Source organism: Accipiter gentilis, chromosome 8 (assembly GCF_929443795.1).
Source record: "Accipiter gentilis chromosome 8, bAccGen1.1, whole genome shotgun sequence".
In the NCBI taxonomy this organism is placed as follows: domain Eukaryota; kingdom Metazoa; phylum Chordata; class Aves; order Accipitriformes; family Accipitridae; genus Astur; species Astur gentilis.
Genome location: NC_064887.1, coordinates 20,382,352 through 20,401,431, shown reverse-complemented (window position 1 = coordinate 20,401,431; position 19,080 = coordinate 20,382,352). Strand labels below are relative to the sequence as shown.

Here is a 19,080-nt window from a genome sequence, read left to right as displayed (position 1 = left end):
ACATCTGGAGTTCCTCTGACAATGTCCTCTTTTTCTACGTGGAAATTATGCCCCAGTTGAAAAAGGAATCTCACCACTGAAAGTGGGAACTTTCAGATTCAAAGTATCTTGGGCCAACAGTACTTGCACATATGCAAACCAAGACGTTCTAGTCCAATGCCATGTCCTGCAGTGCACAAGTCAGATGCGTTCTGGACACACTGTACTCCACACATATGCACTGAGTGTTAGACTGGACATCTCTGACTCACTGGATGTGCCAGACATACCATGCAGCAAGGCCATGATGTTCAGAATTCAGTAAATCTGATGCTCATGTATACAGGCTATCTGGGCACTGAACAAACTCTTTTATGTCAAGTTATCATAGGGAAAAATACATAAAGCCAGGTGCTGGAGCAGGTAATGCTTTGCACCTTTTGTAATTAATCTTTCTTCAAAAAAATACATATTTCAATAAATTTCCTTAAAACAGGAACAGTCTTTTCATCTGACTTTTGCATAGTGCCTGTCCCAAAGAATTCCTGCATGTTGTAACAATAAAAAAAATAACCTGGACAAGAACACAGTACTTCATCCCCCCTATCACTGCTGTGGAAGTTACAGGGATCAAGGCTTCTCATGATCTGATTCTTAACTACAAAAATATACACCAAAGGGAGAAGGTAACAACAAGTCCAGTGCAGTAACTCTTCAGTTTCACTTTGAACAAACTTTTTTTTTTTTCCTTTGTGTGTACAGTACTCTTCAAAGGTGATTGCAGTTTACCATTTCTCAATTAGATTTTTAAAAAAAATAATAATAATCAAGGCTTATACAAGCTCTTGAATTGATTGTACTTACAACTGTACCAGTCCTCAAACACAAAGGTACAAGTAAAAAGACAACATAGTTTGTCTTCAAAGTATTCTAAAAAGAATATGAAATCACTTGTAGTATCCCTATTTGGTAATGATTTCTATTATTTATTTGTCTTTGGTCAATGTTAGTAAATCAGAAGCTGCGAGGAAAACTCATAAATGTTTCTGCATGCATAACTTTTTTTTTTTCTTTTCAGTAATACTAAGCAATTGTCTCATTATCACTGTTTAATTCACAACAACAGGAATTGACCAACTCACTTTACACCTTAACAGTGCATTAAATTCACAATAACCAATGCAAATGGTGTATAATTTCCTAACATTCATGTAATCTGTAATATAGGTAAGGACATTCTCTTCTTGCACTGTCAAGCATAGAGACAACAGTGTTACACATCACCTGTGGTTGTTGAAAAAAAATGTAGTGAGGGGTAACTGTTTTTAAATTTTATGTTATCACATAATTAGACTGTTAAAATGTAGTGCAGAAGGTGACTTATATTGGCTATAGCTGGACTTTTAACTGTCAACTTTTTGTTAACATGGTTTCCTGTGCTTGACATCTTACATATTTTTAACTAAACAGAAGCAATGGAAGGAATTTCAGATGTCAAAATGTTAATATTTTGTCTTGCAAGAATTATACAAAAAAGTACAGAAATTAAAATGCTGAGATAACTTGGCCAGCTCTTGCAAACCCTACAGAGAATTCAATTTATCTCCATTGAAGGCTAGTGGAATCATTACATTCAATTGACTTTAACAGGATTTGGACAAATCCCCAAACCTACAGCCATACCTGGCAGCATTCCCAAAACAACAGTCAATAAATGACATATTTTTAAATACAACTGCATAAAGAAAAGACATAAGGAAAACAGGAGGAAAAGAAAATAAAAGACAGTGTAGAGCAAAACCAGAACACATAATCTCTTCTCTTTTAATATGACCAGTTCTTCCCAACTCCAACATGTCATTAATACAATCATAGACCTTTAGAAACCTAAACAGCTCAGAAAACTGTCCTCACTTTCAACACGGGAACCTGTCTTTACAGGGGAGGGTACCACGTCTGACACATTTTGTATGTTCATACGGAGAGGATGGAGAGAGCGTAGAGCGGTGAGAGGCCTTTTTCTCAAGCCTAAAAACGCTGAGGGCTGAGTACTGAAATCTAGATGACCTGTGATGGCAGCAGCAACCCCACTCCCTGCAACCACCTGTTTCCAGTCTGAGAGAGGAAGAGGTATGCACCGATACAAGCCGATAGATGAGACCAGGCTACCTCGCTGCACAAGTGGTGGCCAGTTTTCTGACAGCAGGAATCCAGGACCGCCTAAACAAATATGCATTTCTCCTCATCCTCCTTACAGACCCATGGAAAGCTCAGGAAAACCCCAGTCCAAAAGCAGCAGTGCATATGTAGAGAATCCTACATCCCAATCCCCAAGCACCCTGCAAATTTTTTTTAACATTATAAAGAGATTTGAAGGTATATTTCCAGGAAGGTAGTATCAGACTGCAAATCTGGTTTTAGGAGTATTTTTAAAAAAGGCCTTATTTTTACAGGCTGAGTGGCCAGAGGCACCCAGTGACCTCCAGGACACTCAGTACTTGTAAGATGAGAAACAGTAGTCTCCTTCTCCTGGCTTTTTGAATGGATACAAGAACATTAGTTTACATTATGTTACAGGGACTGCTCCCTGAACATGCTACCCAGTAATTACAGCAAGATGCAATATGTAATTTCAGTACCGTCTACTACAAACGTCCTTGCATCATAAAATCACACTCAGAATACGCCCAAATGGTTACCAAACCTTGTGTCATCAAAGCTACATGCATCGGCTCTCTAGCCATGCTGTCAGATGTAGTGGGTTAAAGAAACATCTGCTAGCAGCGTGGCTCATGCCTGTTCGAGAAAAACATTTTCCCTACAAATTGCTACTTTGATTCTAAATTTGTAGATGGTATTTAGACCCAGACAAGTATCTAAAAAGAACCTCCCCCCCGACTTCCAAAGACTATATACAGAAAACTTAGCATCGCCAGAAAGAGGGAAATCTTTAAATAGTGGGACGGAAGGATACCTTATTTATTGAGTCAGTGTAAACTCACAACCACTTTGCTGTCTGTCACTGACAGCAGAGCTAGACACCACAGCACACCACTGGAAATTAAAGTTTAAAAAATGGCAAATGTGAGTGGGAGAAATAATTCAATTTTAATAGAGAATAAATCTCATTATTTGGGGAATTTAGTTCCACCTTTTTGGCTATTTAGGACAAGTAGTGTTTAAATGTTTGCAAACGCTGTATCTTTGTATCTAAACAAATGAGAGTCATCTTAAATATATATGAGAAGCATCATTATACCAGGAAGCACAGCACTAACTGTAATGTTAACATAAATATTACAGATGTTATTGATTACAAATACAAATCAGGACTTCTAAGATTACATTCCTATAATTGTAATGACTCACAAGAAAGTAAAACTGCACTTAGCCCAAAGTAATTGAAAGTAAATGCTGATAAAAGGGACAAATTCTGCACAGGCTCGAATATCATCCTAATTCTGCCATCAAGTGAGATCAGCCAGTAGGTTACATATTTATCAGCTGTCTGCTTCATCTTGTCCCCAGTTGATCCCCAATGGTCTAGTCCACTGATTTAATTAAAAATCCCATTCCTTCCCAGCAGCAGAACTTTCTACACCACCTACAATGTTGTTATTGTTCTAGAGTCTTCCAGATACAGGTTGCATTTCTAATACTAAAAGAACAATCATTAGAAATCCAGTCAGAAGTCTTCAGGTTTTCTCTAATCAAAGAGCATAATATCACTGCTCTTTATGTTTCTAAAAACACCATAAGCACATAAAAAGAAATAATTGTATTCTGCAGAAAATCAAGTTTACTTATATAACATACCTTGTTTTTCAAATCACTTCTATGAAATTAACATGCAGAAACTAAGAATAATATTTAGATTCATTTAATACATGACTGAGGTTTAACATGACAAATGGTTCCACATTACAATTTTTCCAGCAGCAAAGCCGAAGAGGTTCCTGCCCTTTTCCTCACCCAACTCCTTCTACCATTTTGCTAGTCTACCTCTCAATTGTGCTGATGCAACTGTTTGTGGAGCTGCACTCTAAACCAAAACAAGGCAAAATGACCTCATTTAAGAAAACAACAGTAATACCACTTTCGTTCACAGGTCTACTTTTAGAATTCATAGTTAGAAGAAAAAAAAGCAATTATTCAAAATGCCAGTTAAGAAATCAGGAATATAAGGTGTATTTCAGTTGCTTTGAAAGAATCTCTTGCTTAACAGTTGAAGTTAGATCACTTACAAGTAGAATCTCAGAAAGTGAATGACCATCAGATAGCCAAAGCTGCCTACATTTCATTTCAGGGAAAAAAATACTTTTGTTTGTATTCCAGTTGCAGCCTTTCCTATTGGAGACAAAAGAAACAGAAACACAAAGAGAGCGAGCTTTCCTCAGTTCAATTTAGTACTCACCAGTGTAACTTTCAAAGGAGACATGCACCAGACGTACTAGTAAGTATCCGCAAAGAATATTCATCATGTAAAAAGGATAGCAGCAGGTTTTTCTTCGGAACATTGTCTCACAAGCAATAAATGGAAAAAAAACTATACCATTTTATAAAAACCTATTTTTTCCATTTTTTTTTTCTTTTGGACGACAGTGATCAATTATTCAGAATAAGCGTGGTTTATTTCTCCTTCAGCAAAGAAGTCCAAAGCTAACTTACTGCATCAGTAGCAGTGTAACTGAGAGAGCCCTTGTAATTACTGCATTTGCATCATTCTCTGTCAAATGACTTTTCAAGGCAAGTGCACTGCTTCCTCCCACACAAAGGGCTTACACATTCACTTGCGGTACTGTTAATTTTACAGACTAGAGAACAGTATCCAGCACTAGCCATGGCCTTCCTCACAGAAGTCCTACACGTCACCCTGCTCCACATTATTTAGCTAATGTGACCATGATGTGCTCAACTTTGGGAGAGTTACTGCTTTTTCATATTAACATTCACATGCATGTCTGAGACGAAGTATTCTCAAGGCACTTGACAGATGAGAATCGATCACCAAGCATACTTGTTCTGTGACTCTTATAGTTCTTGGACTGAAGTCTCCCTGGTCCAGAACGTTGTCTGTATCAAGTGGGCAGGTAATGCCATGATGAAAAAACACAAATACACCTATGTCCTACTGAGAAAAGACATAATTAGCAACGTTGTACTGCAAATGGGATCTTCATGTGCTCTACTCAATTTTCACAACAGGAAAAAAAAAATCTGCAAAACTTTAAGGCAACTAGGTTGCAGACTGTTGCTTCAATCTTTACATACTTATTTTAACCAGTCTCACCAAACTCTGACTCTTCCCTCAAGCCTTGCAATCTGCTGTGGATACTACTTGAAAGCTATGTTCCTTATTTAAGCAGAATTCCCAATAAGTAAAGAAGACTTCCAGCACGTGTTCTAGGAGTTTCTGAGGCAAACTCACTGGTTAGCTTTTCAGACTCCTTGAAAGTCAGGATCTTTGCTTTGCATCCAAGGAACTGTCGGATCCTCAGTTTTCCAGTCCAAAGAACAGGTTATTGTGTGCATCACTCTTATTTTTCCTCTTATTCTTAAATGACCTACCTAGCAAAAAAACACCCTTCCAACTTTACTGGTTTTAGGTCAGCCTCTCATTGATTTCACCAAATAGCCTTACAGAAGAATTCTATGCAAGAAGGGCAAGTATGTACATACAGAAAAAATAACATGAAAAGGAGAAAGTAAGTTGAAGTTTTTTACATCACTCTCTGCTGCTGAGATTCCAGGGCTGTTTCTCTGAATGAAATGCCTAATAAAAAACAGTTCTTTAACACTTCTTACGGTAGGAAAATAAGAGCAAAGGGAAGCTATAAAAAAGCCTTGGAAAAACAATCCTTAAATAAAACAATTGCTAGCTACACCCCCTGTGGCAACCTGGGATACATTCTACATCAATGACATTATTTTCACTGAAGAAGGTACAAGAGAAGAAAGATCACCACAGACAAAACTAGTATTTAAATTGTTTATAAAACTTACTGTCCTGTTTTAACATAGTAGTTTATTTTCTGAAAAAGGACTGTGGTGCTTTCTTCCTCTTTCTTCTGTAATTTAGAGACATATATCTCTATTGTCCTTAATTACTAGTTTTATGTAGCTAATTAAGTGGAAAGCAAAACGAGTTTTTGACATTCATGCATCATCAACAGAACTATTAGTTAAAACCTTGTTGTTTCCAAGTGTCAACAATGATTAAGCAGTAAGATATTTTTTTGTGAGGTTACTCATTTGGGTGGAAGACCTTACCATGGTAACACTGTTTTTAATAGTCTCTGCTTAAAACAACTCAAAATTATATGTTGCATTGATGTAAAGAAAACCAAAACATAATCTGTAAAACTGTGAGACATGAATCAGAAAGATTAACTTTACTTCAGATCCTAAGATGCCAAAGGCTAGCTAGAAAGTATCTCTTTTACTTGTAAATTATGCAATAACTACTGGAATTGACGACCAGCACAAGTTTTTGTTAAAAATGAGAGAGAAACGTTCAGCTTCCAAGGCTGGTACAGATACAAGAAGTCCAACTTGTTCAGATGAACAAGAGGAAAAAAAAGCAGCCAGAGAAACCATGGCAGACAGATGCAGAATTGCAGTATTTGATCTATTGTGTTTGTGCACTTGAGGTACAAGTGCACAGCTGTCATGTTTCATATGTTTGACAAGTCACCCCATAAAGCAATGGTGTCAAACCACTCCAAAAAGTTCTAGAGTTCATCGATCCTGATTCGCAGGCCAAGAGGAGGGCCTTGCTCCCTGGCAGATGATTTAAGGACAACGATGAACGAACGCTACTCTTTTCCAATCATAAAATGTAATACCTTACTCTTTCTAGCAAACGCGTACCTCATCTGAGATTAGTCCGATGGCTGAATCATCACCCACAAAGACTGGATGCTGACAGAGATGAAAAGAGTGCTGATGTGTTGCTCCACACTTCTTACTGAAATAAAGAGCTAAAGTATTAGAACGAACGAGAACAAGAGTCGCGAGAGGCAGCGAAACATTAGTATTCTTCATTTTATGCATTATTGTAGGCTACGTAAAATATAGTTGCATGGAAGCGTACATACCTGGGTCAAGATTATGCCTGCGCGTGCTTGCAAATTCCTGCAGGAATCTGCACGTGTCAGGGGAGCCGCACGATTACTTCTTTAGTACGCATTTCTCCTTTTACAGCCTAACTGAAGCCGTCGGTGCTCTCTCGGCTGACTGCAACCCACGCAGAAAAGCCAGACCAGGGGCACGGGGGACCGGCTCGGCATGCCACACCGTGACAGCCTCGGAACTGATTTGCCCTCGTGGTCAAGCTCCGACACGGGAATACGCCGGAGCCCCAGGACTCGGCCGAGTGGTAGCTGAAGCGGCGAGGGCCGGTTTCTGCTGTTCTCGGGGATCAACCGCGGCTCTCCCCAAACACGTGCCGGGCCGCAGACGCGACCTCTTCACCCTGAGGAAGCGCCTCGCACTTTATCACGGCCAACACGCGTCGCGCACCCGGCGGCAGCCGCGCGGCCCCGCCCAGACGCCGGCCTGCGCCCACCCGCGCCGAGAGCAGGCGGCAGCGGCCCGGCCCGGCCCGGCCCAACCTAGCCGCCGCCGGCTCCTCAGCGCCCGCCGCTCGCGCTCGCACCGGGGACCTGGGCCGGCCCGCTACACGGCGGGCCGCCCTCCCGGCGCCGCCGCAGCGGCGCTGGGGCAGCGGCTAGAGGCGCGGGGGAGGTTTGAGCCACGCCGGTTGCCGTAGGCTGGGAGGTGCTACCGCCCGCTTCCGCGCGGGGTGGCCGGACGGCTCCGGGGGCGCCATGCAGTCCCTGCTGCCGGTCGCCCTCCTCCTTCCCTTACTGCTCGTCCCCTTGGCGCTCCTGGCGAGGAGGCGCCGCGGCCGGCGGACACCTCCCCTCAGGCTCCTGGTGGTGGCCGGCTCCGGTGAGTAGGAGTTGCCGCCGGCGGGAGCGAGTCGCGCCGCAGAGCGCCCGCGGCGGGCTCCAGGAACTACGGCTCCCGGCATGCAGCGCGGAGCGAGGGCCGGCGAGCCGTTCGCCGGCGTGTCCTGGTGCCTGCCGGGAGTTGTAGTCGCGGGAGCGCCGCGCTGCGGGGAGGCCCGCCCGCCGGGGGCCCTGTGTCTGGAGCTGCTGCCGGGGTGCCCGCCGCGGCTCTTCCCGGACCCGCCCGGGTTTTTAGGTTTGGGGCTTTTAGCTCTTGATTTGAGTAACTGTTATGCTTCATCTTTATTGGGGGCATTTTCGCCCGTATTTATGGCTGACAGTTTGGCCTCTGAACTTTTCCTTCAGGCAGCACATGCGTTTCACCAGTCACTAAGGAATATATTGACTAAAACTGGTGCAGGCCAGACCTGTGCAGCTGCTTGGTCTTCCGACAGAAAATTATCGATGGCGATTCAGGGCAAGGCTTTCTAAAGATCGGTACACCCCTTACATCCGTGGCATTTTGTAATAATCTTACCCAAACCGTGTTTCTGTGGTTTACTTACAAGAGTCTCGTGTGGGTTTGTCAGAGGCAGTACTGTTGTCCAAGTGTGTCACCCCACACTAAGGGCACACACACACATCTGCTACTCCTTGTTACCTCCCCAAAGTTGCAGGGCAATTAATTTGCCCCCCAAAATTAGACTACCTTGAAAATTTGCAGCTGACAAATGCAGGCAAGCTTTGATTTTATCACCTTGGTATCCCTGTGGTTTTTGCCCACGACTAGTTGAGTAATAATCCTGGGATCTTTCTGCAATCTTGAGTATGACTGGCAGTTTTATAATTTTTCAGATCATGATTACTTCCACCAGGGCTGGAAATGTGCTTGTTTTCTTTCGGTCCTCCGGAATCTAGTTTGTACATATTAAAAAAAAAAAGCATTCACTATACATAAGCTTACCAGGTGAAATAATTCATAAGTCAGTTAAGATTCATATAAAGTTCAAGCCTATTCTTTGAGACTTTTTTGAAGTAGGAGTCTCCTGCTGTTCTGTGAATACTCAGATGATTGTATTAAAATTTGTGAAGGCTTCAACAAACCACCGCTCACAAGAAAATCCCCCCAAACATGTTTGAAAAATACTGCATGCAATTCTATGGAAAGGTGGCAAACTCTCATGTCTAATGCAGCAGCATAGCTCTTGCTGCTTGTCCATTGTTTGGCAGCTTGACTTATATAGCAAAGGTCTCTTAAGAGGCTAGCGACACTGGGCAGCAGGAGGTAGTAGGAATACTTTTAGTTTACTGTTTTGGTCTGCATCTTCCAGCAGAGTGAAAAGTAACACATCCAGAAATGCTTATGCACATACTTACAGATGCAGTTTGTTCTTAAGCCAGTCCAGCCCAACAGATAAAAGTTGAGCCAGTTCTATGTTATGTACACACACAATCCTCCCTCTGCCCTCTTCCACTGTTACAAGTATTCCTGTAGTTCTGGTTCAGAAAACTCAACTGGCAAGAAAAATAATTAACCCTGCTCCCAAAAAAACACAATAAGTACACCCTCCTCTTCTCTCCAGTTTAGTGCCAATTTAGCTACCTGAACAAAGCGACCTTGCAGTTAGAAGGTTGTCAACACCCATTCAAGGGCAGTGGTTAAAGCACTTGGCTGGACCTGCGCTGTTTCTTCTGTCAGCACTCAGCTTTTACACTGGCGTAGCTGCAGAGTGAAATTGCTGCCTGCTTGATTTCAGTATTATGAGCTGGGATGGTGCAGCCCTTGCTCCTGCAGGTCGTAGGACTAAACACCGGGTAGGGTAGGTGGGAGGTATGCTTCCATGGCACAGCTCTGAGCTGGATCCCGTCCAGCTCCATTTTGACTATTGCACCATGGCATGGCTTTTGAGTATGAACTACAGTGTAACTCTGCCCAGTTGTTTTTGCATCGTGTACAGGACATTAAACACGAATGTCGTACTTCTATGTGATCCTGGTTCAATCCCATTTAACTGTAAAACTTCCATCAATATAGCTTCAGTGGGAGCTGAATTGTCTTCATGTTACTTAAACAGTCTCAACCGTCCTTTAATTGAATCCTCTACTCTCAGAAGAGTGTCACTGATAATAGTAGTACTGGTAAGTTTAAAAGGAGAAATGTCTGATTCAACTGAAGAAATTGAAAGTTACAAAATTTTTCGTATACTAACTGCAGTTTATTTTGTTTTTACAGGCGGGCACACAACAGAAATCCTGAGGTTACTTAGCTGTTTGTCAGAGTCATACTCTCCTAGACATTATGTTTTTGCAGACTCAGATAAGATGAGTGAAGCTAAAATACATTCTTTTGAGCAAAAAAGGGCTGAAACATTCTCCAATTCCCAGGTAACTTATTAAATATGCTCTTGTAAGATAAAATGATCTTAACATTACATTCTAATTCAAGGCAATTTGGGAGTCATTCTTTAAAAGGATGTTTTTAAGGTCAGCAGGTGCTTTTGATTTGGTAGGTATTAATAATCACTTGCACGGAAGTTCAGCTAAAGGTGCCATTCTGTAGATACTGATTTTTACATCTCTAGAAGTGAACTAAATAAATGCTGTTGATTAATGCTGTAATAGAGAGACACTGAAAATACAAAGTAAATGTAGCTAAAACTAGCAAATGCCATTCTTGCTACCAGTTTTCACTACCACCGTCCCTACTTTCTCTTAAAATGGTCTTTACCTCCTGTTAACATGTTAATCCATTCAAAGCAATAAGGGAACATAATTGTAATGAAAGTGACTGCACAAAGGCGGGCTATCTCTTGCTCAAGAAAAGCATGCTGAAAATAAATCTCTTTTAATTTTGTAAACCAGCTAACTATAAAAGTGTTATTTGTAGCTATAAAAATACTGGGGCAGAAACACGGTGGGGTTTTTTTCTTTCATTTTTAGTTTGGCATTTCTCTCAGCAACATAAAGTATTTTTTTGAAAGAAATTTTATCTAAAAAGTTTTTATCTAAGAAAACCTTAATTGAATTGGTATTATTTTTCTGTGTTTCTAGACTGTGTTTTGGTTGGATTTTAAAGCTGAGCACTAGTTATACATGTTTAAAAAGTATGGAATACCTCTTAATGTCTGACAGTTTTCTGGTTCATGACCTGAGCAAATGCTGAACTCCTAAAAATCATGAAAAAAATCATGAAACTATCTTGTCTATCTTTTTATCAAATGTTTGCTTGTTTTGAGCTAGTTTGCTGTATGATTAACAGAGAGCAGTATGACTCTCTGTTGACTTAAAGTGTGCTCTGATGTCCAGTGAAATTAGTAGAAAGATTATACTTTTGTTTAGAAATTGGAATAAGTACAATGGAAATGAATGTTCTGACTACAAAAATCGTAGCCCTTTAGAGCAAGCAGTACAACGCACAGTAAATTAATTAATTATGTGGTATTGATTTCATATTGTGCACTTCTGATATTTCCATTGTCTTCAGTAGCGCTACTGGGACAAAAGATTGTAGGACTTGGTACCAATGATTTTCAGAATAAACACTTTTAACGTAAAGCAACTGCTGCTAAGATGGGCAACAGGCTCACCTAGGAATGACATTTTTAAGTCTGTTTACCCCACTTTCACCTTGGAAGATGAAGGTTCCTTGCCTACTACAAGCTGCTGCACCAAGTGGGGATGACTTGGTTTAAAGTTGAGTGTGGCAGTCTCTTCTCTCATTGTGCACCAAGGATGAAAGTTTAGTAAAGTAACTGGAGGTATTTCCTGTTCAGTGGAATCTTGTTTGGTAATTAGTCATTCACACAGTCATAGTCACTTACCTGGAAAGTGTCCAATCCTAAATTATTAAATTTCTTAAAAATACATATTTTGAGTAGTAGTATTACTAGTTCACTTAGTTTTGCTAAGCAGCTTCCCTTTCATACCCCCTCCAACTGCTAACAGATCATGTAGTTATATTTTCCTTCAACACTGAAAGCCAGAGAAACATTTTTGGCTGCATGTGAGTTTGCTGTCTGGATAACAGATGCTCACTTTCCTTTGGCCATTCTTCTTCCACTGAGCAAAAATATTTAGAGTGAAATGGAAGATAAATTTTGGGAAGTAAAGGTCACATGCCTATAACATATATTTGCTAACTTTCAGAGTATGCTTTCAAATAGTATGGTTTTTGGCACTGGGGATGCTGGAGGTCATCAAGTGTTTAAAAATCATGTGTTAGTAGCTTCTTGCAGCTGTGAATAAATGAAAGGGAGAAGTCTGAATACTTCAACCCATGGTCATTCCCTTCCTCATCTTGTCAAGGAAGTAAATTTTTTCCAGAACTAAGGACTGGACAGAAGACAGATTACAATAATGACTTAAGAGAAAATCAGTGTACTCGTTTAACAAATTCCGATGTAAAAACCCCCAAATATAACCAATTTCTCTTTTTTGATCTGTGGTCTAGTCCAGTTCTAAAAGCTACAGTATTCAGGGAGAAGGAAAGGAAGTCTGAATGAGCATCTTGCTTACAAGAAGCAAAATGCTGCATCTCTACCCCATAAGTCTCCTGAAAAAAAGAATCTGAAATGCCTCCTATAAAAAGTCTCTGGTCCTGCTATCACTTGCCTCTTTGTTCTCTGTTGCCCCCAGCCTGTAACCACAACTATTCTACATGGATGCCCCTAGAGCTGTTACTCAGGGAACCTTCTAGGCTCAGCATAGAGAACCTGCTTCAGCTCCTACCAACCTACTCTAGCAGCAGAAAGAAAACTTACCTTTGTTGACTGAAGAACATGCATTCTTCGCTGGATCTTATACCCCGATTTGTCATGTCCAAGATGAGCAACCAGATTAACTAACCTTTACATAATGCTCATCTGACCACATGTTCTTTTCCATTTTATGTTTCGTGAGAGATATCATGCTAAGAAATCTTGTTCCTCAGCATGAAAAAGAGCTACATAAACCCAGTTTCTTTGCAAGCATTGCAGTATATTCAGTTGAGCATATTATAATAATTCACAGCTGTGGCAGCTTTCTACCAACTGTTCCTTGCATGCTTGCAAAACAACAATATTAGACAGGTAAAGGACTACGTCACTGGTTTTGAAATTGCAGTATGCAGTCAACCATTTTAGACTTGCCAATTTGGAACATTTGTCTTCCAATAACAAAAAGGTTTCTGAGTCCACTAAAGATGTGAGGAAAAATAAATGCAATATGACACCATAAAAGATAGGGGAGCAATTTGCCTGTTTCTAGTATTAGACATGCTATGCAGCTTTCCAGCAAAAGATGCAGGAGGTACCTTTGTCTGGAATACTAACAATACTCCATCAGATGAGAGGCTGGGATTGCAGAAGCATCTGGCAGTGGCTTTTAAACATACAACCACAAAAAAATCCAGTTTTGTTTCTTAGAGTAATATTCAAGAGTTGATTGATATGTGGGCTGAAATCCTAACATATGACATAGACACTGATGTGCAAGGTTTCAAGCATGTTTTTTGAAGAGTATAGATAAAATCAGCTTGATCTTTACTCGAATTCTACAAGTAGATTTCTACTTCGATACTGTTTGCAGTCCCTGCCAAATTTTGCTGAAATTGGGTTTTTTTTGTGGTGAAGAAAATCACATACAGTTTTTTGGCAAATACTGTTTAACACCATTCTTACAGTGAAGAGAACACCTAAACAGTTCCACTGAAACCTAATCTGCCTAAAACTACCTTATCATAGACATATTTCTTGCAGGACTGAATACTATGCAAGGGTCTAAACTCCACTTACAGCATTTCTTTTTATTACCTGAACTCTTCCAAAGCTTTAAGAAACAGAGAGGCAGTGATAACCAGAATCCTGCTGCATGGTGAGCAGGGGGCATGTTTATTTTTTCATATTCTGTTGTCAGACTAATGCAATCAGAGTTTCAACACCTGCAGATAAACATAAAACAACCAGTTTGTAACATCTGTTAATGCCTTCCAGTATTACAGCAATTAAAGAACCTTATCACAATGAAACAGGATAATTTCAGTCAAGAAAATTAACTTAATATTCTGCATTTATAAGTGTTGGGGTTTTTTTTTTGATTCTTTCCACCTTATGTATTAAAAAAAGCCCCAGCTATTGCTATTCGAGACTGATTTGTAGTTTGTATTTACTGTACAGCTACTGGCAACATCATCTTTCCTAGGCAAGGAAGCTACGACAATTAGTGATGGTGTATTTGAAGTAACTAGGCAATTTTCAGTATTTATAATGATATTTGGAGTCTCTCACTCCCAGTATGAGTTCTTCCAGAGTGGTGGTGATCTGGTGTCCCATATGAAGCAAGATTCTGACCATTGTCCATATCTAAACAACACGTCAATGTCAATGAACAGTGCACTGCAGCCATTATATTTGTCTTTCATTTAAACAGTCAAAAATTTCATTGGCATCAGGACTGCCTTCTGATGTAGCAATAGCTCTTAGATGTATTTCCCCTGCATCAAGGTAAAAGCCATCTGTAAAGAGTGCAGGAAGCCTAGCTACTGTTAACTGCTTAACAGCATTCCAAGACAAGAAAGAAAACATAAGTGCTTTATTAATTTGATGCCTTTTACACACAGTGAATAATCTCTACTTTTTCCTAGGGAAAAAACCAAAGAAAATTATTTCTTAAACTTTAATGATAAGATGTTTTTTCCTATTTATGCAAATATTTTACATTTTGAATATGTATCTTGCATATCTTTTGAATATTCATTGAGTACTCATTTAAAGGATAGCGATATTTGCTGTTACATTTTTAATAGTATGCATACCGGACATTAACTGAGAAAAGTTGTTACACTTTCTGCACTGTAAATCCACGAAGAATTTAAACAGGCAAGAGACAGAAGAGAGACACCGTTTTTGGGTTGTATCTCATCAGACCTAGACTTGTGTCTCGCTGACCACGAGGTGGGGCACTACGTTAACGTACTGCGGGTGAAACTGCTCTAGCTGAATTGTTTATTAAGTTATGAATGTTTTAAAGTAACATGAGAAGAGATTAAAAAATAGATATATAGTTCTAGTATTTCGGTTTACTTTATTGCCAGGAGTACTACGCACGACACTGAATAAGGCGTTTAAGAAAAGGTTTCATACTCAAACATTTCCAAACTAGATTAAACAAACAAAAAAAACGTTGGCACAGACAGATCTAATAACTCTATAGAAGGAGCAACAACATTCTTAGAAAAATAACAATTCAGCTTATCGTGCTCTCTTCCAGTTCACCCTTGATCGCATTCCCAGAAGCCGTGAGGTTAGACAATCTTGGACCTCCTCTGTGGTAACAACCCTGTACTCCCTACTTTACTCCATTCCTTTGACCTACAGACTGAAACCAGATTTGGTAGGTGAAGTAAATTTTAACTTATTGATAATTTGCTAACCTGCATCATAGAAGCATTTGGAATATCAAGACATTGCAGACTGTATCTCATATGTATTCTTAGATTTACAGTTCACAGGAAAAGTGTTTTTGAATGTAAAATTGAAGCTGAAAGAGATATACCAGCAATACACCAAGAAAGAGAGAACGGGATTGCACTAATGATGAATTAGAGTAGCAAATACCAGTTTCCCCTCTCAAAGTCTGCAGGTAACAGCAGAGAGAGTGTCACTCCCTTGTTAATGCTGCTAGAGCTAGCACAAACAAGGTTGCAGATTCTTGATAATATCTCTTCAGGATTGCAACAGCACAAACTGTGCCTGAAAGGCTGGTTATCCTGTTGGCTTGTCTTGCTCCTGAAATGGTATGACCAGTCTGGAACAAGCAGGTTCAGACCAGCAGAAATATATACAGATTCAGTTCTTGTGCTTACATGGACTTTTCAGCTACATGCATATTGATTTAGTCTTTGGCTAACTGACATTAATTATCTCATCTAATGACAAAAACCATCACTGCTGAAGCGGCAACTCCTCATCACTTACAGTAACTTTTTCAAGCTGTTCACAAAACTACAGTCTCATGCTAACTACAACAGTTATTTAAAAATATTCCACACACTTAATCAAGTCAGAAACATTCAGGGTTGTCAGATTATAGAACTAAAATAGAGGTATCTGATCAATAAAGTTTTGTGCTGTTGCAAGACTCAAAAGATAGTGCACTGGACTCCCAGGTTTAAGTCCTACAATTCTTTAAGAGAAATTTTGGTTAAAACTGCCTTTTTGCTAGAGTTGTTGCCATCTTAAGGAGTCAGTTATCCAAACATGAGGGTTTTTTTAAAAAGCATCATTTTAGCAGAATTTCAAATTAATATTTTATAAGGTTTTGAATATTTTAATGAAACCTGTAAAAATTTGTGCATTTACAAGATTTTTTTCATAATTTAGTAACTGCATATCTATACCCACAAAGCGTGTTTGTTAGCAGGCTTTTTTTAGCTTTCACTGTGAACTGTATGTATGGCTAATTCTGATGAGGCTTACATATATTTGTGATATTTTGAATGTTTAGAGAAGCTGCTGTGAGTAATTTGACCTCATGGCTTCAATAGCACTGGTCAGTTCCTATCAGATCAAAAGCTAGTTGCTTGCTGGAATTTTCAGAACAGTTTAGTGTGCAGAACAACAGAAGTAGCTTTTTGCAGTTCTTGTTTTTCAAGCCTATTCTGAAAACTGGAGATAAAGTTGGGAGGCAGGAGGAGATGGCATACTATTCTTTTTACAGTGATTTTAATTTGGGTGGGGAAATAGTAGAGGGATGTTTACATGAAGCAGACATCTTAGAGCAAATATGAGTAACAAATACTTAGGAATCACTTTGCTACAAAACTGGTTTCAGTTAATGTGTATAGTTTTTTTAACTTATTATTGCAAAAGAAATTGACTGGAAAATGTCACTGTGTAGCTTAATGTATTACCAAAAGTGTCAACAGGACATATCATAGGAGAAGAGCAGGAAGTTACTAATCTAATTCCATGGTTTCACTGTTTACAAGAGGAATTTAAAGTAACAGTGGAATTTACCCATAGAATTATTAGAAATTGTGTTGGAGTTGATAAACTGTGATAAGCTGTCAAAAGGCAAATGATTCTGAAAAACGCTTGTCCTTGTAAAATTAAGGATACATCTTAGCAAGGCCTTTAAGCCTTTTGTAGTGTTAAAGAGAACCACTGACTCGAAATGCTGTCCAAAGAGTCCTTATCCATGATTAGAGAAGGGCTGGAGGGGAGGGAGTTCCCAAATATTTTTTTGCCAGGTACCATCATCAACCACAATAGCAGCTGGTACTGCCACTGGCAGAAGCATTATGCCAAATCTTATACCACTTGAAAGCTGCTTGCATACTACTACTTGTATGCATATCTTAGTTTAAGAATTCTGTAAAATGTAGTAAGTCAGAGAGCTGTAAAGATTTTAAAACACTTATCAAAGGAGAGTGATTCAGGGATTAAAATGTTTCACATTGCCAGTGAAAAGACTCTGTGTGGTATGTGAAACAACTGGTAATATTTAATTGCCTTTAGAAGAAAATGTTCGTGGTGAATTGCAACTCCCCCTACTCTTGGCAAAATGTAATGCTTAGTAGTTTAAAGAACTAGAAAGGGTGGGACAAATGCTGGCGTTTACAGGACTCATCTATAACTTTTGGCAGAAAAATCAACACCCGAGTTTAGAAACAAGCACAGTATTACATCATGCTGAGAGCTTCATATTTTTAAACAGTAGAGCTTATGGGTACTGTACATTTTCAGTCTAGGCAACTGGTTTTATTTAACTGCAGGAGGGAAAGACAACTTTGAATTGCTTTAAGTCATTTGTACGTATGAGTGATCCCCAAATCCTTACACTCGCTTTTAGGCTTGTCAGAAATGTGTGCATGTTTGAAGGAATGACTGAAGTCTTTTCCAGACACCCAAAAGCTAGAGAAAAGCAGAAATGTTGCAGTTTTCATGGAACACAGAACAAGAGAAGTACTGCAAAGGGAGCCTGAAACCATTAGGTGCATAAAGGCAAGATTTGGAGCAGATAGGCTTAGGTTGGCATAACTAGCATATCTGCAGAGCCAAAATAGCTATAAAGGGGAAACAGCAAACCTAGCTGCACAGGACTTACTTTATATGTGCTTATTTACATGAGCACTGTGTCCCTTTTGTATCTCACACTGATCTTCTGGCAAAGCTTCTTAGTTTACTTTGCATGAGGAAGCAGTTCCATCTAACCCTTCTTCAAGATAGTGAGTTCAGAAAGAACTGAACAACTTCCAGGAGACCTTCGTTGTGTTGCAGGACTTGACCCACACTTGAAATGGGCCCCCAGAGAGTTGAAGAAATGAAAAAGTTAGCTTAGTTGTTTAGTTTGAGATCATCTTCAAGAGGCCCATTTCTGAGTTACGAACATCTGCCCTCTGCAAAGTTAAGTCCCTTTAGAGATATTAAACCAAGTAACAAAATTAAGATGTCAGAAGTGATGATCCGCTTGTGTTCCTATAGCCAAGAATTATAGAAATATAGGTGTCAGTGATCTGCGGGTACATGTACGCTGGGCAGTTTTTACAACGTCAACCTTAGATAGGCTTCCTGTGCAGAGGCCTAAAATTCCAGGAAAGCAAGGCTTGTGCCAGCACACTCTGCCTACACCTTCCTTCCCCCAGAAAAGCTTTTAAAACCATTCATCAGTTGCAGCCAGACTTAATATGTAGTCACAGCCTCAAAGACTGCAAATTCTTACCATGAAAACAGGCAGCTGGTCAAAGAACAGAAGCTTTTATTGCCTTCATTAAGAGAAAGGCTGAGAAGAAACATAAAACCAGAATAAGACATTAGAAGATCTACTGTCTAGGGGAAAATGCAAATCCTTCTTAGTCACAGAAAATTAGACAAGCTGCACATAGATTTTTTTCCCCAAAGATCGAGAAAATTACTGAATCTTACATAGATTATTTGATGTCCAAGAAGGAATAAACTAATATTACGGCCTTCCTATAATATGCTTTCAGTCAGTCAGTCAGTCAGTAGGTACAAGTTCAGAGAAAACCAGTCTTCAGTTCTCTTGTTGCTTACAGAACTATTGTCCTTGTTTCTGGGCTGATTTGCCAGCCCTGAAACCAGGTCTTCAGGTGTTCTAGCCCTTTGACTGGGTCATGATTATTCCAGTCATTCTGGCATACCTGAAATTC

General features: G+C 39.7%; 2 protein-coding genes across 5 annotated transcripts in view; one reads left to right on the top strand and one right to left on the bottom strand.

Moving 5' to 3' along the window:
• Positions 1 to 7,500, bottom strand: part of TLCD4 (TLC domain containing 4) — a 40,342-nt gene extending 32,842 nt beyond the window's left edge. For both annotated transcript variants that reach the window (XM_049807339.1, XM_049807337.1), the window contains exons 1-2: positions 7,077 to 7,500; positions 6,850 to 6,946 (exon numbers count right to left, since the gene is read on the bottom strand). The gene's annotated coding sequence lies outside the window, so the exon portion shown is untranslated. The remainder of the gene's footprint in view (positions 1 to 6,849; positions 6,947 to 7,076) is intronic.
• Positions 7,501 to 7,697: 197 nt separating this feature from the next.
• The window catches only part of ALG14 (ALG14 UDP-N-acetylglucosaminyltransferase subunit), a 29,434-nt gene continuing 18,051 nt past the window's right edge, over positions 7,698 to 19,080 (top strand). The window contains exons 1-3 of one of the 3 annotated variants that reach the window (XM_049807346.1): positions 7,698 to 7,932; positions 10,165 to 10,316; positions 15,180 to 15,302. In XM_049807346.1, coding sequence (XP_049663303.1) covers positions 7,809 to 7,932; positions 10,165 to 10,316; positions 15,180 to 15,302 — 399 coding nt within the window. In that variant the 5' untranslated portion in view covers positions 7,698 to 7,808. The remainder of the gene's footprint in view (positions 7,933 to 10,164; positions 10,317 to 15,179; positions 15,303 to 19,080) is intronic. The other 2 variants (XM_049807344.1, XM_049807347.1) reach the window with 2 other exon arrangements.